Source organism: Rattus rattus, chromosome 10, assembly GCF_011064425.1.
Source record: "Rattus rattus isolate New Zealand chromosome 10, Rrattus_CSIRO_v1, whole genome shotgun sequence".
Lineage (NCBI taxonomy): Eukaryota > Metazoa > Chordata > Mammalia > Rodentia > Muridae > Rattus > Rattus rattus.
The window spans coordinates 58,309,306-58,329,273 of record NC_046163.1 but is presented as its reverse complement, the minus strand read 5'-3'; the positions used below and the strand labels follow the sequence as shown (position 1 = coordinate 58,329,273).

Sequence of the window (19,968 nt, the reverse complement as noted above, 5' to 3'; positions counted from 1 at the left end):
TTCTGCATGCTTCTTGTACCTTGACAAATACCACCTTATTTTGGTTAAGAAATTCTTCTATGATTTCACCGAAGGTATTTTCTGTGCCTTAGACCTGGGTTTCTTCTCTTTCCTCTATTCCTATTATTCATAAATTTTGTCTTTTCATAATGTTCCAGATTTCCTGGATGTTTTGTGCCTGGACTTTTTCAGATCTAACATTTTTTTTTTTGACCAAGGTATCCATTCTTCTATCTTGTCTTCAGTGCCTGACATTCTCTCTTCTATCTCTTGCATTCTGTTGGTTAGACTTACCTCTGAGGTCCCTGTCTCAGTTCCTGTATTTTCATTTCCAGATTTCCCTCAGTTTGGGTCTTGTTTATTGATTCCATTTTCACTTCAACAGTTTTCATTCACTACACCATTTGTGTTCTAATAGATTTCACATACAGATTTGTCCTGTCTTCTTTAAGGGCCTTGAGCATGTTCATAAATAGCTATTTTGATGTCCTTGCCTTCAGTTCTACTGCATTCCTCGGACCTACTGTAGTACGGTTGTTTGTCTGAGTGGAGATATATGTCCTAACTGTTATTGTGTTTTTACACAATGGGATACAAATAGAAAAGGAAGGAGTCAAAGTATCTGTATTTGTTGGTGATACGATTTTATACATCAGTGCCCTGAAAATTCTATCTGCTCATAAACATTTTCAGCAAAGTATCAAGATACAAAACTAATACACGAAAATTGTAGCCTTCATATATACAAATGACAAATGGACTGAGAAAGCAATCAGAAAAACAATACCTTTCATGACAGCCTCAAAAAAAAAAATCTTGAGGTAATTATAACCAAGCAAGTGAAAAAAACCCTCTAGGATATTGAGGAGAAGATCTCAGAAGAGATCATGTTTATGGATCAGTAGGATTAATGAAGTAAAAATGGCCATCCTACCAAAAGTAATCTAAAGATTCAATACTATCCCTATCAAAATTCTAACATGATTCTTTACAGAATTTGAAAGTACAAATTTCATTTTCAGCTTCATATGGAAACACACATATACAATCCTGGATAATAAAAGGACCGCTGGAGGTGTTATCATCCCTGATCTCAAATTGTTCTACAGAGCAATAGTAATATATTGGCACAAAAGCAGACACATTGATCAATGGAATTAAATTGAAGACCTAGAAATAGATCCACACACCAATGGACATCTAATTTTTGATAAAGAAGCCAGAAACACAATGGTTAAAGAAAGGAAGACAGCATCTTTAACAAACAGTGCTAGACAAACTGGATGGGTGCAAGCAGACGAATGTGAGTAGATCCAATCTGCCACCTGCAAAGACAGCAACTCCAAACGGATCAAGGACATCAACAAAGCGCAGTCACTGAATGTGACAGACAATGAGCTGGGGAAGAGTCTTGCACTCTCGGGCACAGGGAAGGCTTTCTGCACAGAAGACCAAGAGCACAGGCACTAAGACATCAGTTAGTACATGGAACTGAAAACTTCTGGATGGCAAAAGATGCCATCATGCAGACAAAGTGGCAGCCTACAGAACTTTACCAACTACACATTCGATAAAGGACTAACATTGAAAATATATAAAGAATTTTAAAATCTGGACATCTACAAAACAAACAACCCAATTTTTAAAAATGAAGCACATATATAGACAGAATTCTCAAAAGAGAAATTACAAATGGCTGAGAAGCACTTGAAGAACACCCTTAGTCATCAAGGAAATGCAAACCAAAACTACTCCGAAATGTCATCTTACAGAGTCAGAATAGCTACAACCAATAAAACAAAAGACACCTCATGCTGGGGAGGATGTGCAGTGAAAACACTCCTCCACTGCTGGCGGGAGTACAAACTTCATAGCCACTGTAGAAATCAGTGTGACAGTCCCTCAGAAAGATGGGAATTATCTACCCCAAGATCCAGCTAAATCATTCTTGGGCTTACATACCCAGAGTATGCTTCACTTATCACAGAGACACTTGCTCACCCGTGTCCACTGCTAATCTATTCGTAAGTCAGAAACTGGAAACTGCCTAGATAATCTGCCAGTGGATGGAGAGAGACAGAAAATGTGGTACATTTACACAATGGAGTATTACTCAGCTGTTAAGAAAATGAACTCAAGAAATCAGCAGGCAAATGAATGGAACTGGGGGAAATTCAGCCTGAATGAGATAATCCAAACCCAGAAAGACAAATATGGCATAAATTTGCTTCTTTGTGATGTCAGCTATTAAGTTTTTGATAAGCAAGCTACAATCTGTATAGCCACAGAGATGAGGGATAAAGTAAGAGAATGGGGAGTGGGGGGGGGATCTCCCTAGAAAGGGAAAATAATTCTATTACAGATGGATGGGGAAGGACAGGAGTAGAGGATCAAATGGGAAGGAGGAGGAAAGTAGGGATAAGGGATGGAACTCGAGGACAGCTAAAACTAAGGTCATTTGAGAGGTAGTCTGAGAACCTAATGCAGTAGAAACTTCCTAAATATGTGTAAATGAGTGTATGAAGATGATGTAAATGAAATTGCCAATGAGCTATAAAGCCCCAAGTGGACATCCCTAGTCACCAAATGAAGCTTCTAGTGCCAGGAATGGGTCACATATAATTAACTGAGTTGGTAGCAAAAGGGGGCACATGGGAACCCCCAATCCATTCTTTGCTTTTTAACAAAATCTCAATCATTCCATATTATCATTTTGAAGACTTGGGAGCCAGATGCTTGGTGAAAGCCCGATAGCTCAGAGAGGTAGAGGAGGCACCCAGCTGACCTTCCTCCTCAGATGATGTCCCAGAAGCAATCCCCTCTCCCATGCCATCTCAAAAAACACCTCCTCAAACCGAATGTTCCACCATTCTATTTCCTGTAGATTCCATCCTCTCGACTCTCTCTTACTCTCTCTCTCTTTTTTCCTTAATAATCCTATGTTTACTTCCTGTCTACTGGTTGCCTGCTTCACCTCTTGATCTATGGTTGACTTTAGTTAATCCTGTTTACAATATTCAAGCAGTAAGCTCTTGGATTAAGGGTGTGTGCTAAGGCTAAGCTAAGCAACTAAAAACAGGTTTTTCTAGTAAATAACACAATCCCAGTTCACAGTTTGACCAAATATCTTCCAATAGGCTATTGCCAAGGCTTCTAGATGCTCTCCCCAAACTGACAGTACGGCTCTGTTGCTGAAGGCAGCGCCTACACAATTCCCTGACCACAGAGAAGCTGAGCTAGTGCTCACCTAGAACCTTCAGACTATAAGACTAGTGTTCATGGTACTGAAAGGTATCCTGCACGCCACCAAAGAAGAAAGGTAAACACCAACTCAGCCACAACTTTTTAATCTACAACGATTACCTTGCCTGAAAGAGGCACTAGTACAACAGTGGCACAAAGCTTGTGGGAGTTGCCAACCAACATCTAATTGGATTTAAGGCCTGTTCCATGGGATGGAACCCATCCCCAACACTGCCTGGGTGGCCAAGAACCTGAGACCAGTTAGGCCAGTAACCTAGGAGAAAACCAAATACTATTGTTCTGCTAAAGGAAAATAGCAATAATACGATTCCTAATGACATTCTGATACTCATAGCTCAGTGCCTTGCTCAGCTGTCATCAGAGAAGCTTCTTCTGGCAGCAGATGAAACAAATACAGAGACCCACAGCTGAACAATATGCAGAGTGAGACCTTGAACTCACAAAGACTGTGGCAGTATACACAGGGCCTGTACAGGCTGCACCAGAAGTGAGCCACTAAGAAGAGTGCTAAGAGGAGAAGTAGACACAGCTCCAATCCAGGCTAGGGAACCTGGAGGTCATCTCCACTTGATAGACACTAGCAACTGAAATACTAGTTCTCCCCACCACAGTCTCACTGGGGATGCAAACCGACCTTAAATGCAAGCCCCAAGCCCAACAGTAAATGCCCAACACACCTTTGGAAGCTCCGTAACTCATGTTTGTCAGGGCTTTTTTTTTTTTTTTTAACTTTACGATTCCTTTGCATCTATGTTTATGGTTTCTAGTTTTGATTTTTTTTTTGGGCGGGGGTTTCCTGTGTGTATGAACCTGTGTGTCCTGTGTCTGATTCTCATGCTTGTTCTCTGGCTGTTTTCCTTCTGTCTGATTTGTTCTCTTCTAGTTAGTTTGGTTCTGTTTGACTTATTTTACTTTATCACTGTTCTTTAGATGTCTGTTTGCTTTCTGACTAGAATCAGAAAGGTGTGAGTTTGGATGGAAGGGGAGATGGAAAGGATCTTGGAAAAGTTGGGGGAAGGGAATTGTAATCAGAATATATTATATGAAAAAATCTATTTTCAATAAAATTAAAAAGTTAAAAATTAATTTAGAACTTTTATAATTTTAACAGCTGAATATAAAATTTTAAGTATATACACATATATATAACAGAGGTCTGCCTGGTCTGGCCACAATGGGAGAAGATGCACTTAATCAATCCCCCAGAGCCTTGAGTCCCCAGGGAAGGGAGCCTGGTGGAGGCAAGGAGGAGGAGGAATGGGATGAGGAACTGTGGGAGGGGGAACCAATGGGGCAACCACTAAAATGTAAAGTAATAAAATAACTTAATAAAAAAGGAAAATCAAAACAGAAGTTAAATCCCATGTATAAGTGTCACTATCAGTCCTGCTCACACACACCCCCTCCTAACCCTCCCATGTTACTTGATGAAAATACAAGTAGCAATAACAATGACATTTCCTACGCGTTATAGTATCCACTTCATGATGCATCCCAGAGCGTTCTCTACTTACTGCAAGGTTTTTTGGTTCTGTTTTTTAATTTTTCTCTCATATATTACATGCCTACCACCATTTCCCATCCTTCCTCTCTTCCCAGTCCCTCATCCTGTCACCCCTCTCCCCCAGATCTACTCCTCCATTTCTCTTCAAAAAAGTGCAGGCCTCCCAGGATACCAACCAAACATAGGATATCATGGTACTGTAAGACTAGATACATCCCTTCATAGTAGAGCTCAATGAAGCAACCTAGGAGGAGGAAAACGATCCCAAAAGTAGGCAAAAGAGTCAGAGACCGCTCCTGTTCCCACAAGAAGAACAAGCTACACAGCTCTAACATATAGGCCTAGGTCAGAACCATATAGGCTCCCTGATTGTCAGTTCAGACTCTGTAAACCCATATGAGCCCTGGTTAGTTGACTCTGTAGGTCAATCTCTTGTGGTGTCCTTGACCCCTCTGTTTCCTACAATTCTTCCTCCTCTTCTTCCACAGAATTCCTTGAGCTCCACCTAATGTTTGGCTATGAGTCTCACAGCAAGGTCTGTGCTTAACCACAATTTATTCAAGCAGTCGCATATTGATAATGGGTTAACCCATATCTGGGTTATCTTTCATCTATTTTTATTCTGCCCTAGCATATGGTATGAATTTTAATTTGCTGCACAAAAGGACTTTTCCAAATAGCTCTCCTGTATTCTAAATCATCTATTGAATTTTTCCATCCACATTGGCTAAAGCTGTCTTTAGTAAAGAATAAAATATGTGCATGCAAGTCTGTCCTGAACTTCTTCTTCATAGGCTAATCCTTGAGGCTTCAGATATAGTAGCCCTATCACTGCTCTTACTATGAGTTTCTAATGATTCTTCTCAGAGTGGGCCTATGTGTTTGTTCCTTCTGAAGGTGAGCAGGCTGCTGCTATATTGTCCAGACTCTGGGAAAATTCCTAGGCAGAAGCAATTTGCCAGACTCAGCCTCCTGAATAGTTGAGACAGCAAATATGTGCTACCATACCCAGCTCTAGAAATGCTTGCCTTTCTAGTCAACCTTTGCAACTACCCTTTCAAATAATTAGCATATATACATACATATACACACACATATATATGAACTGTCTAATAATAGTCTTAACTTTTATTATACTTGTTTCTCTTCTACTATCTTCTGTAGTTGCCTATATATGTTGATTGTGTCTACATATACACTTACTAGTGAACTATCTCTTTATTTGTAGTAAGTTCCATTACTACCTTAGGTCATATAAAAATATCACACTTGGGATGATACTGCTGCTCAGTTGGAGGTGCCTAACATGTACAAGACCTCATTTCAATGATCAGCATAATAGGAGGAAGTGTATGAAAAATACCACATCTGTAAGCTGTGTAATTAATTAATTCTAATTCTACCTTTCTAACTTTCACATTCAAAATCTACACAGTCCAATAAAAGTACAGATATTATTAGAATGTATTAAACATACAAGACCTAACTAGATACACCCACAAAAGATTCACTTTAAATACAACTGTAGGAGAAAGGGGTCAAGCCATAGGGAAGCTGGCTAACAGGAGTAATCAGAGAACAAGCTAGGAAATATCACCTGACACAAAGATTAGGCCATAATGCCGAGCATCAGAGAGACACAGCTTCTGAGTGCTGAATGTGTGTGTTCCTACCAGAACAGCTTTCGATTGAGAAATATATACAACTCTGGGGTAGAAATAAACACCCCCTTAGTCACCGACAGAACCAAACAACAGTCAGCAAATTATGGAAGATCTTAATAATAGCACTGACCATCTCAATCTCACTGACATTAGTAACAGACAGGAAGAAGTAAATGCTATCGTACATTTTTTTTTAAGGGCATTTGCAGTGTTCATTAGAAACAGTTCACATTCTGACCATAAATAAATTTTGAAATTGGAGAAAAGTCAAAAGTATTTATCTCACTGTATCAAAACACTTCTGAAACAGACATTAAAATAAAATTTTGAAATCAATGATAACAAAAAACAAACTCTGTAATGAACCTAATCACCATTAAGAGCAAAATCTATGCTTCTGAGTTTAAGTTGGGATGACAAAGAAGCAAAGATAAAGGTTTCTACCTTGAAAAGATAGGAAAAAAAAATGAGTAAACTGAATCCAAAGAAAAGAATCACAGAGGTGAAAATGGATGCTCAGTTAAAAAGACCAAGCTTTAGACAGGAGCTCAAGAGATGGCTCCGTGGGTCAGCAAACTTGCTATGCAGGCATGAGGAGCAGAGTTTGAATCCCCAGCACTCAGGTTAGAAAAAGTCAAAGCCCAGCTACACCTGCATGAACGCTCATCGAGGTAGGGCAAACGAAGGTGCATCTATCCATGTGCCAGTTGGCCAGCAAACTTAGCACAAAGGCAAGCTTCCGGCTCTGTGAGAGACCATAGAGCATCTCAAGGCAATAAAGAAAGAACAACAGAAGGAACCCAGCTCCTGCTCTGGCCTCTGCATATATGCACACTCGCATGCAATGCGCATATAACATACACATGCATGAGTGTGTGTATACACACAGAGAGACAACTCACACAGATAAAGGTATTTAATTGATATTTAATTACATTTAAAAACCTCTAATAATACTCAAGAAAAATTAAGCATACACAATGAACATGAAAGAAGGAACCTTGCCTCAGACATTACAAAAAGCAAAATTAATAAAGAATATTATAAACAACCTCATGACAACCTGGTAATTTAAATGTTGGCAGACATAATCCATGAAAAATAAGCCATACTGAGGCTAATAACTGAAACAGAAAATGCTGACTAGCTGTTGTTGTAAAAATATAAAAATAAAAAAAGTATGGATGTCTTTTATCCCGCTAGGTCTGCACCGCAGTGCCCAGATATCTGCTAGATATCTTGGCGGAAACACAGCCCAGCCGCACACTTTCCTACACTCAAACCCTCACATAAAAGAACACACAACACAATAATCTTTGACCCAATTGATAAGATATAATTACCCACTTAAACATACAATGCCCGGTACTATCCCTCCCTTGAGAACATTAATAACAACCTGTAAATACACAGAACAGAATCTTAACATCACCTGTCATCTTGTCCTGCCACAGCTTCTCTCCCTCTCCTCCGCCCTGTCTCTTCCTCTCTCCCCTAGTCTCCTCCTCTTTCTTCAAACTTCTCTCCTGCCCATCCTTCCTTCTCCTCCAATGACAGGCCTCCTTCTATCCTGTAACTGCCTCACCTGTGACATCATCCTACAACTAGCTAACTCTAAAACCATTAAGGGTTCATTTAAAAACCCAAGTTCAGATAGCTGCATTATTAAACTCCATCAAACATTAAAAAAGAGAAAGCATTGGAAAACAAAAACACTTCTTCAACTCCTTACTTAAACTCACCACAACCCTAATAAGAATGCCTGAAAATGATAAAAACAAAAATGAATACAGAGGTAAAACTAGCTAACAAAATACTGATTAACTGAAGAGAAAAACATCTTGAAAGATGATCCTAATCTAACAGACTCTATACAAGGAATTGCTTTAATAGTTGAAAAAATCAATTATACACCAACACCAAAAACACAATCCATGAAAGTAAACAGTATAGAATTTCATTAAAGTTGAAAAGTTCTGTTTTGTAAAGAAACGATAGTGTGAGCACCCCCACGTCAGACGTGGACAGACGCTCTCCAACAAACGCAGTGCTGCAGCACCACAGTGCCTTGCTTTAGGTCAAGCTACAGCTGCTTTAGTTAGGATTTCTGTGGCTGTGACAGAACACCATGGCCAGAAAGCAAGCTGGGGACCAAGAACGTATCTGGCTTACACTTCCACTTATCACTCAAAGAAGCCAAGGCAAGAACTCACAGGGCAGAAACCTGGGAGGCAGGAGCAGATGCAGAGGCCATGGAGGGGGCTGCTTACTGGCTTGCTCCTCGTGGCTTGTTCAGGCTATACTGGAGAAAGTTTGAGTCCACTTCTGGGTTTGAAAATCTACCAAACCCACCAATCCATGAGCCTAAAAAACTACCAATCCCTGGGTTTGGCTTGAAATCCCACCAATCCCCACCCTAGAAATCAAAAAACTCTATATAAAGCCTACCTTCTGCTCAGTTCCCTGCTGCTTCTCACCTAAGCAGAGGCTGCCACTCTCCTGTGCCTTCCCTGAAGTGGAAACTTAAGGGTTCTTTGGAAAGTTGGTTGGATGGTGTGTTGCTGGGGCAAACACATGAAGGAACGTTGTGTTAAAGTGGACACAGGTGTGAAAGGCTAAGGCAGACTCATGTAAGTGTTTCATTAAGCAAACACAGGAGGGAGGATGTTCTGCTAAAGAAACACATGAAAGGACAGTGATGAAGGAATCTGCTAACAACATGCACGTATTGGTCTACCTTACATTTCGTACTTGAGTTGCATTTGTCAGGACTATATAGAAAAAAATGCATCAAATTACTTCTGGTGATGTATTGCAGTTTCTTGCCACTTACAAGGACTCCAGCTGATTGGATGCACATGCTGAGGCAAGACCTGTGCTGAGGCAAGGCACGTGGAGGGCACGTGATATTTGGAGGGTATAAATAGGACTCCATGGGGTGACAGAGAGCTTGACTTGCTGGTACAGGTAGCTGTGCAATGGTTGTGGTCTCCAGTCTTCACTGATCTTTGCTTTCCTTAGAGAGACATAACCTAGAACTTCTCCTAGTGTTCCTCCTGCTGACTAGAGCCCAGGCTGAGGCTTGGCTGTCTCTGCTAGGTCATGTCACCTGCTGATTTGTGTTTGCTATCCCGACTCTACTGACCTGGCTGCTGGTGTATCCATGAAGTGTTTTCGAGTGGATTGATATGCCGTTGCTAACCTGTGAACTGAACTGCCAATTTCCAAACAACATAGATAGGACTTGCTCCAAAGAACTTTCTAAAAAGGTCTACTTCCCCTGTATCCTTTCTTTTCCACTACCTCTGGTGGGTGGTGGGCTACAAGAGAGATTAAACTGTTTAAGAATCTTCATTAAAAATAGGGTTTGAAAAATTAAGAGTCACATTTCCCTATGAATCTCTTATATGGGTTTTGTTGTACAGTGTTCCTTGGCTCCCGACTGCCAGGATCCCTTTCCCTTCAGAGCAGTAAAACTTACACAGCCTGCTTTCTCATAGAATCCAGGATCAACAGCCAGGGATAGCATCACTCTCAGAGGGCTGGGCCCTCTCCAATCAATCACTAATTAAGAAAATGTCCTAATGGAGGCATTTTCTCAGTCGAGGTCCCTCCTTTCAGATGGCTCTAGTTTGTGTCAAGTGACATAAAACTAGCCAAGGTAAGTGCCTGATAGATTGAAATTGAGGAACCAGTGACAAACCATGTGGCGATAGGCATTTCATGTTCTGCAGAGAGAGCAAAACTTAGTCTCTTCAACAAACAGTGCTGGGAATTTTGGATATTCACGTTAAAAACAAAACAAAAACACCAACAATGGATTCTACTCTCACTGATTAATGATTAAATTTTTAAAACCTCAGAAACTAGTATTAGAACACATTCTTTAATCAAACAGGCCACATCTACCAAAGCACCTACAATTAACATCTTATTTAACAGTGAATACTGAACCCTTAAATCCTAAAAATTCCTTAATCCCAAATCCAAGAAAAAAAAGAGCCTTTTTCCTAAATTCCAACGGAGGGTAAGCATGTGTACCTCATGACACATGTTCAACTCTGCATTAGCGACTTAAGCAGGGACATAAGTCAAGAAAAAGAAATGGAATGCACAGTCTGTAAGTAAAAAAAGAAACTGGCCTTTGCAAACAACCAAAATATGACATCAAGAAATACAAGTCAGATATAAAAATCAATTGTATCTATGTATCAGAAACATAATACTTAATATAAAATTTTTATAGTCATTTCCCACTAAATCAAAAAGCACCAATACTTGGTAATAAATTTAACAAACTATGTATAATACCTATAACCTAAAATGTTAAAAAAAAAAATAAATAAGACCTTAAAAAACAAAGAGTGGGCTGGAGAAATGGCTCAGTGGTTAAGAACACTGACTGCTCTTCCAGAGGTCATGAGTTCAATTCCTAGCAACCAACATGGTGGCTCACAACCATCTGTAATGGAATCTGATGCCCTCTTCTGGTGTGTCTGAAGTCAGCTACAATGTACTCATACACATTAAATAAATAAACCTTTAAAAAAAAAAAAAAAAAGAAAGAAAGAGTGAGCTGAGGACAGGGCTAAATGGGTGAAGTTCTAACCATGCAAGTATGAGGATCAGAGTTCAAATCCCTAGGACCCATGTAAAGTTGAGCTAGGTAGCAATCTGTAGTCCTGGTGCTCCTACAGCCAGATGGAAGGTGACAACAAGAGTCCCCTGAAGCTCACAGGCCAGGAGGCCTGAGTGCCCAGAGGTGAACAAAGAGATCTGGTCTTTGGAAGGAGGAAGGTGAGGCGCAACACGTGACCTCACAAGCTCTACTAATCACTAATTACTGAACTTTATTTCAATACAAGATGTACCAGGGCAGGAAAAGCCAAAGCACTTCTTATGTACAAATGCTGTATGTCCACAAAATCATTTACAGTCAGAATATACCAATAACATTCAACTCCTACCGCCAAAATCCCAAAATGTTTACTTATTCAAAGAATATCCACATGATATGAAGTGAGATGAAAAGTTACTGAACTTTAAAACTTAACAGGAAATGTAGAGTGGAGTCTCAATGACCACTACTCACCGACCAAAAGTGGCTTAGGTGGCAGACTCCTGTTCCGGGGAGTCTGAGTATGACTCAGCACTTAGGAAATTATCTGACACTGTCTACTAAAGCTAACTATGCCTACCTAAGAATGCAGGATCTGCTCCTAAGTTTATATTAAGCACAAATAAATGCTTATACCTCATCAAAGATGCAAATAAGAATGTTTCTCACAGCAATATTCTGAACAGCCAGAAAAACTGTAAGAAACTTAGCACTCAACAAAGATATTATAAGTAAAAACATATGCTATACTCATAAAGAAATAAGTACTATCAGCCAGTGGGAACTAGGACATGGAGCCGGGGCGACAGCTCAGTGGGAAAGGGCACTTGCTGCCAAGCCTGGCCCAGTTCAATTCCAGAAGCCCCATGGTGGAGAGGTGACTCCCATGAGTTGCCCTCTGGCTTCCACATGCATGCCATGGTACATCCACACACACATATATAAATGCACAAGCACAGAGAGAGAGCAGAGACACATACAAATAAATAGATAATAAAGGTTAAAGAATAGGAGAAAAGAAAAACAAGGGTATATCGTACAAGTATAATGAAGAGAACAGAAGCTTGAAACAGTAATATATAGTAAGCTGTAGGGAGAAGCCTTGTACTGTATGGAAGCATCACCTGTCAACAGAAACGCTCATGGCCTAGGGGTGGGAGTTGCAGCAGGGAGAGAGGAATTCTGGGATAGAGTCAGGCATGGGAAGAGACTGACTGATGGAGACACATGTGAATCTGGGGAGAGGTAGCCAGCCATGTGGCACTCATAGACTAGAAAAACAGCTAGTTGGGGAACAAACCCTAGCTTATGGCTTCGGCGTTTATTCATAAAATGATTCAGTCTCAGAGTTGTTATTTTGGGAACTTGGGTGCAGGTGAAAAAGCCTGCAGTTACAGTAGGTAATTCTATTAATACAGAACTAAAAATCGGGTCACATAAATCTAGGATAGCAGAGGGCTAACAAGGAACTGATATTCCACTTAGTCGCAAATATTCTATAAGGTTACAAAAAAAAAAAGAAAAAAAAACTAAAAAGAATCCAGCAAGGTATTTAATGCAAGTGCTAGCAGTTAAAAAAATTCCACTAATTCAGACTAATCTTTGTCAAAAGAATGTCACAGAGATAACAAAAACATTCTTTAATGATACAAGAGTTCATGGTTAGGAAGACAAAATAACTCTGTATTTGTTATCAGCAAAAACTGAAAAAATAAAAATTTCTAGGAAGTAATAGATCAGGAAGAAAAAGAAGAATGTGCCCAAAAAATAAATAAATAAATAAATAAGCCAACCCCTTTCTCAGAAATGGCAGCTCAACAGAAAACAAAAAAGTTAAAATGGAAATTTTAAATAAGTAAATTAATGAATTTGAGTAACTAATAAATTCCAATCATACAAATAAGCTTTCTGGGCTCTGAGCACATTACAATTCAATGGCAGAAAGGTAACCAGAGAATCCTCAAGGCACTTAGAAACTGTGATGAAGTTTGAAATTCACAGATACAAAACAAACAAACTGAAAGTGTAACTCACACAGGAACGTGGAGCAAACAACAGTGGATGCAGGACAGCTCAAAATCCACTGCTCCAGACATGGCTTGCAGGAAAGCAGCCCAAATGCACATTTTAAAAGAAGAACTAAAAATCAAAAAATTTAAATGATCTACTTCAGTAGATGAGGAGAATAAATAACAAGTTAATACCACAAAAAATAAAATATTAAACAGCAGGAATTAATCTACAACAGCAAAACTGAAGAGACTAGAAGTTAACTAATTAAAAAGCAAAGAAAACTGACAACTCCCTAGCAAGACAAATTTAAAAATGAGATTAACCAATGGTCATATGAATCAGTAAGTGATCGATACAATGCTAAGTTCTAAAAGTCATATGAGGTGTAGAAACACAACAAAACAGACACATCATTTTTAAAAATCCATTGTAAAAATTAAATATACTATCTCAGTAACAGAGTCTATGCTCAAAAGGCTTCAGAGAAGCATATAAGGAAAGATAGTAAGCACTTCAGAAGCTTGCAGAAAGTAGGGAAACATTTAGGGAACACTCCTCTTATGGGACCAGCAAAGCCAAGCTCCCCAAAATTTGACGAAGGTATTAGAAGAAAATTACAGGCCAAGTTCTGTGTCAAAAATAGGTGAAAAAAACAGCTGGGCAGTGGTGGCACTCGCCTTTAATCCCAGTACTCGGGAGGCAGAGAGGCAGGTGGGTACTGAGTTTGAGGCCAGCCAGGGCTACACAGAGAAACCCTGTCTCTAAAAATCCAAAAATAAAAAAATAAATAAAAGTGAAAAAAAGTAAGTACACATATTTTTTAAAGCACATCAAATCTACTGATGCATAAAAAGGATAATACACAACCAAGAGGGAATCATTTTATAAGTCTGCAGATCTCAAGGTTAACACAAGCCAAAGGGCCCAAGTGAGTATGCCTCAATCCCACTTGGGAGGGAGAAGAAAGCAATCACGAGGGGGAGAAGGGACAGGGAGGGGAAAAAGGAAAGTGATCAGGTATGGGAGAAAGGGAGGGAAACAGGACTGAAGCCCTGAGGGGCGGCAGAATGAATGGAAACAGGCAACCTCCAGACAGAGACCTGGGAGGTGAGAGACACTCAGGACTCAAAGGGAGGGAGGGACCTTAGATGAAATGCCCTACAGTGGGGAGAGGGAACTTGTAGAGCCCATCTCCAGTAGAAAGACAGGGCATCAGGTGGAGGGATGGGTTGCCAGCCCACAGTCAAAAACTTTGATCCATAATTGTTCCTGTCTGAATGAACTGCAGGGACAAAAATGGAGAAGAGCCTGAGGAAAGGAGGTTCAGTGACAGCCCAAATCAGGATCCAGCTCAAGGGGAGGCTCCACTATTACTGATTTGTATTTTCAACATTTAGAAAGTGAAAAATAAGCCATTTTAATTAAAATAACGTCAAGAATACCGTGCATGTAGTGTAAACCTGCTCAAAGATATGAAATCCTCTATAACTAAAAAAAGCTACAAACTTATGAAACCTTAACTAAAAGGAGAAATATAGTGTCCATGGATTAGCTGACTCCTGTCTTAAAATTTCAATTACTTAAATCTTATCTCCAGTTTCAATGGAATCCTAGACCAAATTTCTGATCTGTTTCTCTCCTTCTCTCTAGCATGCTCGCTCTCTCTCTCTCTCTCTCTCTCTCTCTCTCTCTCTCTCTCTCTGTGTGTGTGTGTGTGTGTGTGTGTGTGTGTGTGTGTGTGTGTAAATGAGAGGCAAGACCAGAAGCAGGAGAAAAGACACTACCAGACGCACCGAGAATCTTAGGAGAAGAAGTAGCATGAGATAGTATGACCTCGGCACAAGGAGAAAAACAGAAACAAAATTTAGTACATGTTAAAAAGTGAAGCATCATAGAAAATTCCATGCAAAATGTTTCATTCACAACTTTAATCTCTTTTCTTGTCAGTCATATCAACTGTAACAGCAAGCAAATTATCTCTCACCATTATATAAAACGCCTTCGAAAACGATTAACAAACATTATATAAAATGTCTCTTACCTCACCAAAAGCTCCTCGACCAATCACCTTTAATATTTCGAAGTCTTCTCTATGTAAGCGCATTTGCTTCACTTTAGAAGTGAATGGTTTAGCTGAAACAGAAGAGCAATATCAGTTACTTCCTTAACTAAATGTAATACAAACTAGATATGCAATAGAGGAGTATTGGGGGGGTATTTTTTTGTTTCTTGGTTTTTGTGTGATTGGTTGGTTTGGTTTTTTGAGACAGGGTTTCTCTATAACAGCCCTGGCTATCCTAGAACTCAGTCTACAGACTAGGCTGCTGCTGGCTTCAAACTCAGATCCACCTGCCTTTGCCTTCCGAGTGAGAGGATTAAAGGCACACCATCATTACCCAGCAGATAAGTACTTCTTAAATAATAAAAACTCAAAGTATAATATAGAACTAAATCAAAGTACCTTTAAAATCCAATGAAACTATAGAGTATGAATTAATACCTATAAAAAAAGCAATGTTTCCTTATTTATTTATATAAATTACATTTTTGACATTTTTGTTTGTTTGTTTGTTTGTTTGAGACAGGGTCTTGGGCACGTAGCCCATATTGGCCTGCAACTCACTGTGTAACCCTGACAAATCTGTAATCATCCTGCCTCTACTTTTACAAGTTTTAGGAGTGCTAGGATTACAGACACACACCACCATATTCATTCATATTCTCTCTCTCTCTCTCTCTCTCTCTCTCTCTCTGTGTGTGTGTGTGTGTGTGTGTGTGTGTGTGTGTGTGTGTGTGTGTAAGTGAAAGGACAACTTTGGGTGTCATGAATGAACTGAATAAATGAGTAATAAATTGAACTTCCTGAGAAAACGGTGATGTACATAATCCATTTATATTAATATTATTATATGCTTGCACAAAATCTATATACTTGTCAGATTCCTTTTCTCATATGTAATTTAATGGCATTCGCTTATCTTACACTTTTAGGGAATACGCTCCTATGTAAAAAGATACTATCTTTTATTTCCCCCCAAGATTGCCATCCCTTTAACCTTCCCTAAAACATCATTTTAACAACTATGTGCTCACCAGAATCAAATTTTAGTTATTCTGGTTTAAAAAAATAATTTATTTCAATGCTGCCAGTTCACAAAGGGGGGGGCAAAATGGAAAATTAACAAGACTCTATTATTTACTAAGTAAATGTGGCAGATTCTTGTTTAAAAGTTAGAACCACCAAGTGTTGGCAAGAATATGACTAACAGGCACAGAGATGTGTAACGGAAGGACTGTTAGCTGACTCCGAGGTTCTTGTTCTCTTTCTCATGGTCTTAACAGGACATACTACTATGAAGGCAGCCAGAACCTGAGACATTGTTTGCTTTTGTTTTTGCTTTTGTTTTTAGATAATCCTGTATTTGGCTTTAAGGGTTCTTTCAATACATAGCTGAAATTTCTCTGATTTGATTTCATTCAAAAGGTTTCCCTCTGTGTTGGTAAACAACCTTGTCCTCTCTCCTCTGCACTGTCTGCATCTGGCTCAGCACTAACGCACAGCCAGCTCACCAACCTGTGGGGTTTCATCCTTCCCTGGTCACTACAGCACAGCACTCAGTGTGTTTATAGTCAGGCATGAAGGGTGTGCCAATGAAACCTTCAACACACAGCACGCTCAGCCATGGCTTCAGGGTCGAGTAAGACATGCAGCACATGCGTCTTTTCAGGGCACTCTTGATTACTGATTCATTTCATGTGGTCATATTACTGTCTCATATTTTCTAATTCTACAAATGACAACTCTAATTAGTATGTAATTTCTTTGAATTATGCATCGTATCAAAATTCAGTGTTTTAGGAATCAGGTTACTAATGGCATTCTTTTGTTTTCCAAACCCTACCATGTGAGCAGGATGGCTACTCTTTACTGAATGGCTAATACTGGTCTCTAAAGGTCTGTTTTCACTATTGTTCCTAACCATTGTTAAAAGTCTATATACTCACTAACACTCTTCCAATTACAGAATGTTTACTTGATCCTTTCTAAATTTCAGCCAATCTATTTTGTGAATTCTAAATTGAATTTACACCAAATATTAGTAAATAAAGAGGCTAATTGGCATTAACCTCCCTACCTCCAAAAATTTAAGTCATTTTCATATTTATATATAGACATTAGAGCAAAAACAAAAGAGCAACTAACTATAACAAGATTCTAAACACATATGTACCAGGTAACAGAACCTCAAAATGTGTAAAATTAGAATAATCACACCTTCTTGAAAAGACATTTTACATAAAATCTATTGATATTTCAAACATACTTCAAAATTTGCCAAAACAACAATATATTTGAGTAAAATATAGACACTGCAAAATATTGTAACTGGACAATATTACTTTGAAACATTTGATTCTACAGATTTTAATATCAAGCCATAAAGCCACTGCAAATAAAATTCAAAATATCAAAAACATAAAAACTAAATTATATGTATATCATACAATTAACTGCAAATCATAAAAGAGAAGCAAAACTGCTAGGCTAGTAAGCTTTGAAATTAAAGGGAAGAAATAAGTAATTAGAAACTACACAGAAAAATACTATGTTAAAATTTTGGGAATGTGGACTAAGCCAGTGCTAATACATACATACATACATACATACATACATACATACATACATACATACATACATACAAACATACATACATACATACATACATACCAAGTCTCAAATCTGTTTTTAAAAGAGCACTAAAGCCTATATATCACAGTAGACCCTGTCTGTGCCCCATCCCATACCAATGGAATTCAAAACAAAGAGAAAGAAAACTGAATGACATCCCTTAATTTGAAAATAAGCACACAATAAAGAGACTAGCACTGGAGAGGTGCTCCTTGGCTAAAAGCCCACATTGCTCGTCCATAGGACTCAAATTTGGTTCTCAGTACTGAGCTCACAGCTACCTATAACTCCAGCTCCAGGGGTACCTAATGCCTTTCTGGCTTCTGAGGGTATCTGCACTCTCATGCACATACCCACACAACAGACATGCACACAGGCATTCACAAAGTAATTTTAAAAGTTGAAAAGGATTAAAAAACTATTTATAAAAAGTAAATTTTACAAAATACCACAGTAAGAAATTGAACAAAATTACAATGCCACTAATATTAAATTTAGCAATAAGTACCATACATAGCCTATGTTGCTAAGTATACTGTGACAAAGTATTCTTACAGAGTAGGTAACTGTTTTTCAAAACTAAAAGTCTAAACTCGTCAATAAATAAACTGAATCAGTATGCTGGTCTTCCACAAAGAAACCAGAAACAGTCAACAGCTTCACCAGTTCTAGTTTTAAAACTGACACTCTGAAGGCACTGAAGAAATCATTGGCACACAGGTATCTCCAGAAGCAAAGAGAAAACATAGCATCCAAATGAAGCTTTCTATTTATCACTCTTCCAGAACAGCCAAGGTCTTGGAGAAATGGCCATTCCTTCAGTCTCTGCTCCAAACTTTGTCTCCATATCCCCTCCTATGAATATTTTTGTTACCCCTTTTAAGGAGGAATGAAGCATCTGCACTTTGGTCATCCTTCTTCTTGAGCTTCATGTGGTCTGTGGATTGTATCTTAGGTAATTTGAGCTTTTGGGCTAAAATCCACTTATCAGTGAGTATATACCATGTGTGTTTTTCTGTGATTGGGTTACCTCACTCAGGATGATATTTTCTAGTTCCACCCATTTGCCTATGAATTTCATGAAGTCATTGTTTTTGATAGCTGAGTAGTACTCCATTCTGTAGATGTACCACATTTTCTGTATCCATTCTTCTGTTGAAGGGCATCTGGGTTCTTTCCAGCTTCTGGATACTATAAATAAGGCTGTGATGAACATAGTGGGGCATGTGTCCTTGTTATATGTTGGAGCATCATTTGGGCATATGCACGGGAGTGGCATAGTGGTAGTACTATGTCCAATTTTCTGAGGAACCTCCAGGCTGATTTCCAGAGTGGTTGTACCAGCTTGCAATCCCACCAACAATGGAGGAGTGTTCCTCTTTCTCCACATCCTTGCCAGCATCTGTTGTCACCTGAGTTTTTAATCTTAGCCCTTCTGACTGGTGTAAGGTGGAATCTCACAGTTGTTTTGATTTGCATTTCCCTGATGACTAAGGATGTTGAACATTTCTTTAGATGCTTCTCAGCCATTCGATATTCCTCAGCTGAGAATTCTTTGTTTAGCTCTCCTTTTAAAGAAGGAGTGAAGCATTCGCATTTTGGTCATCCCTCTTGAGTTTCATGTGTTTTGTGCATCTAGGGCAATTCAAGCATTTGGGCTAATAGCCACTTATCAATGAGTGCATACCATGTGTGTTTTTCTGTGATTGGGTTACCTCACTCAGGATATTTTCCAGTTCCATCCATTTGCCTATGAATTTCATAGTCATTGTTTTTGATAGCTAAGTAATATTCCATTGTGTAGATGTACCACATTTTCTGTATCTATTTCTCTGTTGAAGGGCATCTGGGTTCTTTTCCAGCTTCTGGCTATTATAAATAAGGCTGCTATGAACATAGTGGAGCATGTGTCTTTGTTATATGTTGGAGCATCTTTTGGGTATATGCCCAAGAGAGGTATAGCTGGGTCCTCAGGTAGTGCAATGTCCAATTTTCTGAGGAACCTCCAGACTGATTTCCAGAATGGTTGTACCAGTCTGCAATCCCACCAACAATGGAGGAGTGTTCCTCTTTCTCCACATCCTTGCCAGCATTTGCTGTCACCTGAGTTTTTGATCTTAGCCATTCTCACTGGTGTGAGGTGGAATCTCACAGTTGTTTTGATTTGCATTTCCCTTATGACTAAGGATGTTGAACATTTCTTTAGGTGTTTTTC

General features: G+C 39.1%; 1 protein-coding gene across 1 annotated transcript in view; it reads right to left on the bottom strand.

The window, feature by feature from the left end:
* Positions 1–19,968, bottom strand: part of Cdc42bpa (CDC42 binding protein kinase alpha) — a 220,885-nt gene that overhangs the window by 168,914 nt on the left and 32,003 nt on the right. Inside the window, exon 2 of the mRNA XM_032914650.1 lies at positions 15,105–15,196. Coding sequence (XP_032770541.1) covers positions 15,105–15,196 — 92 coding nt within the window. The remainder of the gene's footprint in view (positions 1–15,104; positions 15,197–19,968) is intronic.